The sequence below is a fragment of the Carassius carassius genome, chromosome 5 (assembly GCF_963082965.1).
Source record: "Carassius carassius chromosome 5, fCarCar2.1, whole genome shotgun sequence".
Taxonomy (NCBI): Eukaryota; Metazoa; Chordata; class Actinopteri; order Cypriniformes; family Cyprinidae; genus Carassius; species Carassius carassius.
The window spans coordinates 28,044,505-28,056,541 of NC_081759.1; the positions used below are offsets into that span (position 1 = coordinate 28,044,505).

Here is a 12,037-nt window from a genome sequence, read left to right on the forward strand (position 1 = left end):
TGCCATTGAGGTATTTGTTTGCTTTTTTACAATAAATTTTTTCTAGATACTTCACTGTTCACATGTTTTGCTATAGTTTTGAGCATACTGCTTATTGGAAATCCTTTGTGAATTTATGACTTGTGGGAGCAAAAAAAAAAAAAAAATCTGTCTTGTTGTCTTAAAAAATATGTGATGATTAACTGGACTTTCCTGCCTGATTTGTGTTAGGCTTTATATGCTCATGTTGTTCTCCAGTGGATTACAATTGCTTGCTTAAAGCTTCTCAGTCAATCTGTGGATGTGGAACAGGATCATTTAAACCATGAGCAGTCCAAAGGTAGAACTTTAACTTTCTTTTTCTTTTCTTATATCATGAAAAAGACTGCCCACATTATGACAGAGTACTATAGGAAAGAAATAACTTTCATTTTAGACCAAAAATTCCATTGTTGTTGTTTTGTTTTTGTTTTTCAAATAAAATAGTTCCAATCGATTTCAACAAAATTAACTGTTTCATCTCCTGCGAACACAAAGTAGCACTGTTAGTAGGGCTAGATTGAGTAATGGATTCAAAGAATCAAACTTAAGAAGTGTCACTATTTTCGTTTGTTTAATGAATCATTTGAGTTAATGAATTAATGACACACTCACAGCAACAAATGTATTTCATCACCACATACTGGCAACGATGTAACTTGTCTGTCTGTCTTGTAGTGTCCCAGTTGTCAGCAATCTGATATCAGAAAGTTGGATGGACAGCGTGCAGTCTGCAAATCTTGTTCTAAAGCAAAGAGAACTGTGTTTCAGTTCTGCTGGGCATGTCAGAGGGAATGGCCATACGATGCTTCAACCACCAACTCCTGCATGCTTCCGAACTGTGCGTTTCGTGCTGCCCTCCTCAGCGTCAAACATATCCATGACCCGCAAAGCTCAGTGAATGGATGCCCATACTTTAGGGCCTGTCTGGGATGCCATGCCCTGTTAACACACAGTGGTGAAGGCTGCCCAAACATCATTTGTCCCCAATGCGACAAGGAGTTCTGCTTTCGTTGCTTGCGCCCAGAATGCAATGACAATGAATACTATGGCAGTGATGATGAAGATGATACTGAGACAGAGCCCTGTGTGATAGTGGATAATGCTGAGATCCTTAAACATCTGGGACTCTAGAGGATGATGATAAACTATTAAAAATAAGATTTCACAATAAAATAAATGTTTTTTTTTTTTTTTTGTCTTTCCCATTTCAGGTGGAGAAAAAAATAAATATTTGGAAAAACTGTAAATATTATGTTTGAATTATTCATTCTCATTGTAAAAGCACCAGTGCATTTCGACTTCTTACCATACAAGAACATATTTATGATTATGGCCGTGATCACGTGATCAGGACCAGTAAATGGAAGAGGGGGCAGACATAGACTGCTATTTATCAAGAATCGTTTCAACTTTCATTCTTCGACCAGCAGATGGCGCTATATAAACCTAAATCACCAATCATCTAGTTATCGCTGGCTAAATTAATAGCCAAATGAGTGTTTTGCAAAGAAAAACATAACAACCAAGAAACTATACATAACAGTATACATTTTTTTCAGGTGAACGTTAATATTTTGGAAGAGTGCCAATGGGGTATTTTTGCTGTCTATTTTCTTTTCTATTAGGCTACTTCCGCATAAAAACAGAAAGTAAAAAAAAAACAAATACCAGCTGGTATTCCCATTCAGTCTATTTAAGCAGACGGTAAATATATACTTTCATGTTGTGTCTCTTCGCACAAAGAAGTGGATTAAATATTGTGCTGGTCTCCAGTAAGTAGCCTACTGATTTACAATTTGTTCATTTTACTATAGTTATCATCATACATTCTTTAGTAAGAGTCTCTTTAACTGCACAGGTGGGTAAAATTCGGAATATTTGAACAGTGTTGGGCAGTAGCGTCGCTACAAGCAGCGAAGCTACTAGTTTAACTACATTCCTCAGTAGCGTGGTCGTAGCTTCGCTGCTTTCTGAATCAAATAGCTTTTCTGTAGCGAAGCTCTTTTTTTTACCAAGTAGCGCGGTAGCTTCCACACAAGCTACATTTTCGCAAGCATTTCTGAAGCTCAAACTCAAATCGGGAAATACAACTATTAAGATCACTGATCCTGGATCAGTAAGTGACGCGACGCCGCCACTTCATCTTGTTCTTGTTTACGGTGGATAGCAACCAACCAGCTTTATGATGCATTACCGCCACCTTCTGCCCCGGACGGTACCACTCCTTGGCCAGTCAGGCAAAAAATTACTTGATGAAATGATGGCAGTGGGTGAGGTCGGAGAACAGTTGATCCCGAGGAGCGAGTCGACCGTGGCCGTACCTCGACAAGTACATGACACTGATTCCCAAATATACAACCATCGCAATTCAGTCTTCAATCACAAACTAAGCACTTTCTAGCTATCTTTTTTTCTATCTGTTGGTGGAAAAAAAGCGTTTTCCCTTATTAAGAAAATCACATTTCAGATATATTATTAACAAAGGGGAAAATAGCACATGCCCTCGTGCTAAATTAAGAATGTGTGAATTTAAAAACCCCATTAAAGTTTGATTTAAATCACTGATATGATTATATTATTTAATTATAATTTAAATGTAATCAATATTATATTTTCACATAATGTTCTTTAGGATGATTTAATGTAGAAAACAGTAAATCAGAAAATAAATCAGTTTAGCTGGGTTTCCAAAGACATTCACATTGCATTTTGTTCTGCAAAGGCCTATATTAAGCATGCCCATGCAAACAGGTGCGTACACATACTTGTGTGTACATTATTACGTGAATTACATGTATTTTGATTGTTTTTGTTGCCAAATTGATAAGGAACACAATACACAATTGAACTAAACAATTACACCTGCCTATCTGTTTGACTGACAGTTTTGAGCACTTTGAGATAGCATTGACTTGTAATAAAACGTGTTCAACTTAAAAATTGAATTTTAAAAGTAGCTTAGATGTAGCAAGCTACAGTTGATGTTGTTGATACATTTCCCAGTGGGTAGCTTCAGTGTAGTGAAGTTTCATTTACTGTAGAGTAACTGGTAGCTTAGCTCACTACATTTTCCATGTAGCTTGCCCACACTGTATTTGAGTTCAAACTATTAGGAAGGAATATTGTTTTCTTGTTGACAAAGACATGTTGATTTTCGAAATGCATGTTATTTTACCCAGTAGGCTATATTATGTTCTTGGTAAACTGTCTCAATGTGGATCGTAACTGTGAGGCAGTGTCCTCAGTTTCCCTGTCAGCACAGTTCCCAATACCGTTTGTCTTACTAATCGTCTGACCCTCGTCCACTCTCGCGTTCTCTGTCTCAGGTGTCACCATCCGTGGAAGCTGTCCAGGAGGATCTGAGCCATGAACGATCCAAAGGTAGATTGACCGCGCGAGAACATTGTGATCCATCATGACGTCAGAAGTTTCGCACACGCTATTTTCAGATTCAAGTTTAAAAAGAATACTATAGGAATTAAGGAATTAAGCTCTTAGACTTGATTTAGCACACTATGTCAAGGTGTCTGATTAACTGTGACGCAGTTTTCCGCTGATAAGTTTCTAGAGCCTTCCTGGGTTAAAACTTTTAGGATCATTGAGCTATGCTCGTCATTTTAGTTATATTTGAGATCAAATTTGTGAAAATGTACACCTAAGGCTACTAGCAACATTATCCCTAACAATTTTGATATGAAGCCATGATTCTGTTGTTAAATGAAATAAGTAATGATGTAACTGTGCAAAGCTTAATGTGTGAAGCTTACTACACACCAGTAGACCTGTACTTTTGAAACAAACCGTGTAGCCTACTCATTTAAAACAGTAGCTACAGTGGGAAGTTTAGCTTAGTTTTTTTAGTTTATTATTATTTCTAACAATAAAATTTACATATTTTTTGGTCATTATGTAGTCCTATATGTAACGCTAAAAGCCTTGTAAAGTATTATAAAAAATGGATAACAATTTTTTTATTAACATTAAACATTTAATTTAATGTTTGTATATTATTATTATTACTACTACTATTACTACATTAACTTATTAGGGCTACAATTTTTTTTTTTATTGTTATATATGCTTATTCCCCCTTCGATTTGTGTATCACTATAACGTTTTGTATAATTATACTAGCATTTGCTAGCCTACCATATATTTAGCAAATAAATGCCTGACAATTAAAGTTTAGACTTGGTGTGATGATAAACGAGTGTGTTGTGTTTTCATTTTCAAATGAAACAAATGATTAATTCCTCAACAAAACACTATAGTATTTATAATTATGGTCTATTAATTAGCCAAAATAAAATTTAATATATTAAATTTAAACTACATTCCAGCAAAAATTCAGGTCAGCAAATTCTAAGCTTTATTGGCATATCGAGCATTTACAGTATGCTATTATTTACCAAAATGTTCACACTGTAAAACATCATAGCCCCATATCTGGTGGCCACAACATATTATCACATTCCCACAAGTTATTATGGCCATGACAAAACTAAGTGAACCAACCATCTCCTGCGCACCGTAATATCTGGGGTAGCATTCAGTTGCTGCTGTGTTCACATTGCACGATAGATCGACAACAAGAGGTTACACTGCCGACAACTCTGACAGGTCCGTAAACATTTCATAAAGTGAAAGTGACATTCAGCCAAGTATGGTGACCCATACTCAGAATTTGTGTTCTGCATTTAACCCATCCAAAGTGCACACACACACACAGAGCAGTGAACACACACCCAGAGCAGTGGGCAGCCATTTATGCCCGGGGAGCAGTTGGGGGTTCAATGCTTTGCTCAAGGGCACCTAAGTCGTGGTATTGCCAGCCCAAGATTCAAACCCACAACCCTAGGGTTAGGAGTCAAACTCTCTAACCACTAGGCCACGACTTCCCACAAGCCATAACCAAACCCACATGAGAAGTGATAAGGAAATAACGCAAGATCACTCTGATATTGAGGACTGTAAGTCCTCCCCCAAACAAACAGTAACATTATGATGACTTAGTCTAGTTCTCCTGGGAAAATGTCATATACACAAATCGACGTACTTGAAAAGGAAAACCAACATTTTGTTTATTTTATAATGAGCTTGTTGTCTACAAAAGCCCTCAAAGTGATAAAAAAGAAAATGCAATAAATCTTTTTTCCTTTATTGAAAAATATGATTTACAGGAAAAAAAAACTAGTGTGTATGTATTATGTAATGCCCCAGTGACAGCTTTTGGAACTTTTTTTCTGAGAGTGTAGAAATCTGCAAAATTCTGCAGATTTCGCTTTTTTCTTTTTTAAGTTGGCCATGTGAATGGCTGCTTTGACCAACAGTGGTTTGTTTTGAAAATGACTTTTATGTGAGCAGTGCTTCATACATCATTACACTCTTGACAACGAACAATGAATTTATTGCCCAAATATTTTGCAATAAATGCATTGTGCTTGTTTCAGCTGAAAATATCATCTGGTGCATCTAGTTTTTCACAGTTTGTGCATTAAAATTACTTTATACAAAAAATTATACAAACTTAACTGCCTCTTGATTCATCAGTCATTTCTAAAGCTTGAAAAAAGATTTGGAAAAAGGTTTAGAAAAGTTGTCAAACTTGTGGAGAAACTCACTCAAATAAATCTTTTTCTAGATACTTTTTTTCACGTGTTAAGCGGAAAAGTAAGTGAATCTGTGAAGTGGAGCACATCTTTTATTATATTTTGTGACCAAATCTCACCAATTCTTCCCCCTCATTAGTGTCCTAGTTGTCATCAGTCTAATGTGGGAGTTTTGAATGGCCAGTGTGTGCTCTGCAAGTCTTGCTCCAAATTGAAGAGGTCCGTGTTTCGGTTCTGCCTGGCATGTCAGAGAGAGTGGCCATGCGAATCTCCGACCACGAGTTCCTGTATGCTTCCAAACTGTGCGCTCAGTGCTGCACCCCTCAGCAACACAAAAATCACTGACCCACACAGCTCGGCGAGAGGGTGTCCCTATTTCAGAGCCTGTCCAGGGTGCAAGGCCCTGCTTACACACAATGTAAAAGGCTGTCCCAACATCATCTGCCCTCACTGTTGCACATCCTTCTGTTTCCGCTGCCCATGTCAAAGGTGCCTTGGGCTGGGGAATATTGAAGACCTTGGGATTCTTACCGATAGATTGTCCCGCTTTCAAGATTATGATATAACTCCATGTAGAGTTGTGGACAACAAACAGAGTCTCACAGTTTTTGGACTGTAATGAGAAAGTTTTGAACATATGATCTGTTAAATAGCATAATGCTAAAAACAGTTAAAGCTATAGCTATAAAAGCTATATGTGATTTATATAGGAATAACTGTTAAGCATGCTATTGAAAATACTGTTATTCTTGTATATGTTTAGAAAAGGTAAGTCTAAAAAATGATAAAAATGCTGATTACTCTGTACTACATACTGTAGTAATATCAATAAATATCTTAAGAATGCTTAACCCTATTTAAATTCATTCAATCTTTCTGTTATTGCACAAATAGTACAAAAAAGCATTGTAATTTTATGTATGCCTTTAAGTAATCAATTACATTTATTCAGTCGATTTAAACTTGGCAATTACTGAAATGTTACACTACACTTGGTAAAACAGTCAACTTGAATAGGGTTTCCCAGCTTACAGTAAGTTTTCCAAAGCAGTCACCAGGCCTACTACTTGGTTTTAGGGGAATTGGTCAAAACTCAAAATTAGGCTCAAGATTTATAGTTCAACCAAAAATCACAATACAACTTCATGCCATTTTCTTACTTTTTTTATTCCAGTCTAATGAGGAACAGAATTTAAGTAGGCTATGAAAATCATTTGCTTGACAGCCATAGTCATTGCATTCACTTTCACTTTTGCTGTGGAAAAGGGCGGTTGATGCCATTCACAGAACAGAACTGATTTGTTTAAAAAAAGTGCAGCATAGTTGAATGAAAAAAGGTCTAATGTGGCAGGAGAAGGCGGACAGGGGGCATACACATTTATATGTATTTATAAATTAACATGATTTTACAATGATAATATACTAATAATTCTGTCAAACTTTAATTAACAATTCTTTCAGGCAAATTATGTTGCTACCTGTCTCCCCCACTTCATTTCTCTCTCTGATCAGAGGTAAGAGGCTTGCCGGTTGAAGCTCAGTACAGCACGACCCAATCTGACTAATCTGATTAACTTAAAATTTAAGGGAGTTTAAGGATATACAAGGACTAAGACAATATGTGTGTCTTCTCCATCCAGCACCTATGTTGGGGCAAAAGGTGAACTTCATGCTCTTACAGCTCTCTAATTAATATGAGCCAGCCACATAGTGTTTAATAGAGCTGCGGTCAAAGCTAAGCCAATATTGCCAGTGGCCGTATGGAGGGCCTTCTTTTAGGATCATTAATGAGGACAACTAGTGGAAGGATCAAGCGAAAGTGACATTCTAGAACACACCAAACCATTTACTTTAAAGGAAAAGAATATGGTGGATAACACCATTATGTACCATTCTTTTTTATGTTTTTGAGAAGAAAGAAGTCTCATATTCTGACCAATTCTGCATTTATTAAATTAAATTAATTAAATAAATGCAGTGAAAGCAATGATATTGTAAAATATTATGACAATGTTTTCTGTTTTAAATGTAAAATGCAATTTATTCCTGCAAAGCTGAATTTTCAGCAGTCATTAATTATATACTCCTAGTATCATATGATCCTACAGAATCAGTCATAATATGCTGATTTGGTGCTAAAATTCAAAAGCATTTTACCAAAATGTTGTCATGCAGCATCAACTTTTGATCATGCACTTCATGCATTCTTGCTGAATAAAAGTACTAATTTCTTTTAAAAACATCTAACTGTCACGGCTTATGCTGCTGGAAGGAACACGGAGCCGAGGGATAAACAAAACAAGGATTTATTAAATAAAACATAAACAAGGTGAGTCGTAAATAACAGGTGGCAAGAGGCAAGTGGCAAGTAACAGGTGACAAGTTGACATTTAGACGAGTTGACAAGTAGACCCGACCAACAGAACTGAAAGGACAAGGCATTTATACAGGGGATAATAGGCAAAACACAGGTGGATGGAATGACTAAATTAACAGGGACATGGAACACATGGGGAAATGAAGAGACACACCTGGAAACTAATCAAACCAGACACGGAAGACAGAAACTGGGTCACAGGGGCAAAAACACACAAAATGAGTCCAGGTGTGTGACAGTACTCCCCCCTCCCGGTAGGTGCGTCCTCGCACCGTAGAAACAACAAAGGGAGGCGTGGGTGGGAACTTGGGAGGAGGTTCCGGTGGAGGACAGCCTCCCAGGAGGGGGCCAGCAGACAGGGACTACAGAGGAAGGAGCCAGGGAGGAGATGACGGAGGGAGGAGCCAGGGAGGAGACAGGAAGGATGTGAAGCAGGAGGTACCCAGCAGGACCCAGGCCACAGCCATAACGGCCCAAGGTGGGGCCGACGGTGGAAGGAGCCATGGAGGAGGAATGGTCACTGACTCCAGGGACTCGACCCATGGCAACGGAGCAAGTGGAGGAGGAGCCCGAGGCGGAGACGGAGAGCCGAAGAGCCAGGGTGACGGGGAGGAGCCGGAGGTCCTAGGCGGAACAGATGGCTCTGGTGACTGACGCGGCGATGTGGATCCGGAAGGCCGCGGTGAGGCCAGAGTGACCGAGGACTGAGGTGTAGCCGAGGGGATGAAGGAGCCTGACGGAGCCGGAGGGACGGAGGGATGAGGCGAAGCCGGAGGAGTGGAGTCCCGAGGCATAGGATGGACGACGCCAGACCAAGGCGGAGCCGGAGGGACGAGGGAGCCAGGCAGAGCCTGCGGACTGCCGGGCCACGGCGGAGAGGAAGGAGCTAGGAGCCATGGTGGAGCCGACGGGTCAACGGGCCGAGGCGGAGTCCAGGCCTCAGAGGCTGGAGGCGGAGGTGAGGGAGACGCCGACCAAGGCGTCGCTGGAGGATGGCGGTCCCGCTGAACTCGCACCACAATGATGGTAGGCTGAGGGCGAGCAGAGGGGCAGCCAGACGACAGCGGAGGAGGAGGCAGGAGTGGGTGGGAGGGTGGGAATTTTGGAGGAGCAGGCATTGGAGTAAGCTCTGGGGCTGGAGCCCTTCCTGGGCTTAACGGAGGATCAGGAGCCCGTCCTGGGCTTAACGGAGGATCAGGAGCCCGTCCTGGGCTTAACGGGGGTTCAGGAGCCCGTCCTGGGCTTAACGGGGGTTCAGGAGCCCGTCCTGGGCTTAACGGGGGTTCAGGAGCCCGTCCTGGGCTTAACGGGGGTTCAGGAGCCCGTCCTGGGCTTAACGGGGGTTCAGGAGCCCGTCCTGGGCTTAACGGGGGTTCAGGAGCCCGTCCTCGGCTTAACAGGGAATCAGGAGCCCGTCCTGGGCTTAACGGGGAATCAGGAGCCCGTCCTGGGCTTAACGGAAGATCAGGAGCCCGTCCTGGGCTTAACGGGGGAACAGGAGCCCGTCCTGGGGTTACAGGAGGATCAGGAGCCCGTCCTGGGCTTAACGGGGGACAGGAGCCCGTCCTGGGCTTAACGGGGGAACAGGAGCCCGTCCTGGGCTTAACGGGGAATCAGGAGCCCTTCCTGGGCTTAACAGAGGATCAGGAGCCCATCCTGGGCTTACAGGAGGATCAGGAGCCCGTCCTGGGCTTAACGGAAGATCAGGAGCCCGTCCTGGGCTTAACGGGGGAACAGGAGCCCGTCCTGGGCTTAACGGGGGAACAGGAGCCCGTCCTGGGCTTAACGGGGGAACAGGAGCCCGTCCTGGGCTTAACGGGGGAACAGGAGCCCGTCCTGGGCTTAACGGGGGAACAGGAGCCCGTCCTGGGCTTAACGGGGGAACAGGAGCCCGTCCTGGGCTTAACAGAGGATCAGGAGCCCGTCCTGGGCTTAACAGAGGATCAGGAGCCCGTCCTGGGCTTAACAGAGGATCCGGCATAGGTGAATCGGAAACCCCCTCATTTTGACCCATTTGGCGCTCCACATTCTGCTCCCTCGTGGTGGGCAGTGTCGCCGGCTCTCGCACCTGGTCTGACGGGTTGCTCTCTGGCTCTCCGTCATCGGTGGGCTCGGGCTTATGCCTCGTACCGTGGGGAGATTGTAGGCTGGGCTCTGGGTCCAGAGTGGACCTGGCGAGATCCTCCATTGGGCCGACCGTGAGAGGGGACCCATTTCTCACCAGATTCCACTCTATAAATGCGGCGAAATCCTCCCGAGGACCATCTTCGGGCGACAACGCTCTGCACCTAGGGTTCAGGCTGGCGTGATAAAAGGTGCAGAGCGCGTGGTCCGGGTAGCTGGTGGCATTAGCTAGCCAGAGAAACCGTCTGGTATGGTCCTCGAGAGACAGTCCCTCCTGCTCCAGCAGGAGGAGGAGGTATTCGGGGCGATAGAGGGGATCCGTGAAACACTACGGAAAGAAAAAAGACTGAAAAAAAACGGAAAACAAAACGGAGGGAAAACACGCAGTTTTTAACTTTTTCAGGTCGGGTCTTCTGTCACGGCTTATGCTGCTGGAAGGAACACGGAGCCGAGGGATAAACAAAACAAGGATTTATTAAATAAAACATAAACAAGGTGAGTCGTAAATAACAGGTGGCAAGAGGCAAGTGGCAAGTAACAGGTGACAAGTAGACAAGTTGACATTTAGACGAGTTGACAAGTAGACCCGACCAACAGAACTGAAAGGACAAGGCATTTATACAGGGGATAATAGGCAAAACACAGGTGGATGGAATGACTAAATTAACAGGGACATGGAACACATGGGGAAATGAAGAGACACACCTGGAAACTAATCAAACCAGACACGGAAGACAGAAACTGGGTCACAGGGGCAAAAACACACAAAATGAGTCCAGGTGTGTGACACTAACTAACCCCAAAATTCTGAACGGTAATATACAGATTGTACAATTCATAGAGAAAGAGAGTTTATATTTGTCGTAAATCAAGGTTTCTGAGGCTTTTAGTTCACATTTTTGTAAAATCAATTTTCCTCTTTCCATTTTGCAACTTTTTTTTTTTATGAGCACCAATGTCAAGTTAAACATTAATTGTTTCCATAAATCTTTTTTAGATCATTCCAAAATAATTCTCTTAATGGGACTAATTATGGTGATTATTGTGGTTTTGACGTTAGAGCTCTTGCCATGCCACAAGTGCTTGAATGACCTCTTTCATTATTTTGAATGCTGCTTCTTGTAATAACAGCTTGGTAACCCTGTAACCTTTCGTTCCAGTTTTCTCATTTGAGCACTTCTATGTCTGACTTGCAAATATCAGACTGAAATGTAGCTTTTATGTCAAAGCAAACTCTATGAAAAGTTCAACTAGGTTAAGCTATAGGACATAGTGTCACAATGAACAAAGAGTTATCGTGGCTTAGGGCTTCCAGGGAACTCAAACCTCCTTTCACCTTGGGAACTACTAGCCAAGCTTATAAACTCAAGAAAGATCAAGAAGTAGGGATTTTTTTTATTTGAAATGAGGATGTGCTACACTCAGTGGCGGACTGGGACAGTAAATCAGGCCGGGAATTTGACACCACCCCAGGCCACCTATGTTTCTGCAGTCACCACCACCCAATTCATGTGTCCACGAGACTGCTAAAGTGAGTGAGTGAGTGAGTGAAGTGACATTCAGCCAAGTATGGTGACCCATACTCAGAATTTGTGCTCTGCATTTAACCCATCCGAAGTGCACACACAGAGCAGTGAACACACACACACACACACTGTGAGCACACACCCGGAGCAGTGGGCAGCCATTTATGCTGCGGCGCCCGGGGAGCAGTTGGGGGTTCAATGCCTTGCTCAAGGGCACCTAAATCGTGGTATTGAAGGTGGAGAGAGAACTGTACATGCACTCCCCCCACCCACAATTCCTGCCGGCCCGGGAATCGAACTCACAACCTTTCGATTGGGAGTCCGACTCTCTAACCATTAGGCCACGACTTCCCAAACTCTTTGGCTCTTTCAGTTGTTTG

At 42.4% G+C, this 12,037-nt stretch overlaps 1 protein-coding gene and 1 long non-coding RNA gene across 2 annotated transcripts; both read left to right on the forward strand.

The window, feature by feature from the left end:
* Positions 1–166: 166 nt before the first annotated feature.
* si:ch211-284e13.9 (uncharacterized protein LOC566600 homolog) lies at positions 167–1,198 on the forward strand. The gene is made up of 2 exons (XM_059549173.1): positions 167–319; positions 697–1,198. Exons 1-2 carry the CDS (start codon positions 305–307, stop codon positions 1,150–1,152), a joined length of 471 nt encoding a protein of 156 aa, XP_059405156.1. The 5' UTR covers positions 167–304; the 3' UTR covers positions 1,153–1,198.
* Positions 1,199–1,227: 29 nt separating this feature from the next.
* LOC132140383 (uncharacterized) lies at positions 1,228–6,406 on the forward strand. Its single transcript, XR_009433787.1, has 3 exons — positions 1,228–1,793; positions 3,348–3,402; positions 5,770–6,406. It is a non-coding gene; the product is annotated as an uncharacterized LOC132140383 (long non-coding RNA).
* The last annotated feature ends 5,631 nt before the right edge of the window (positions 6,407–12,037 follow it).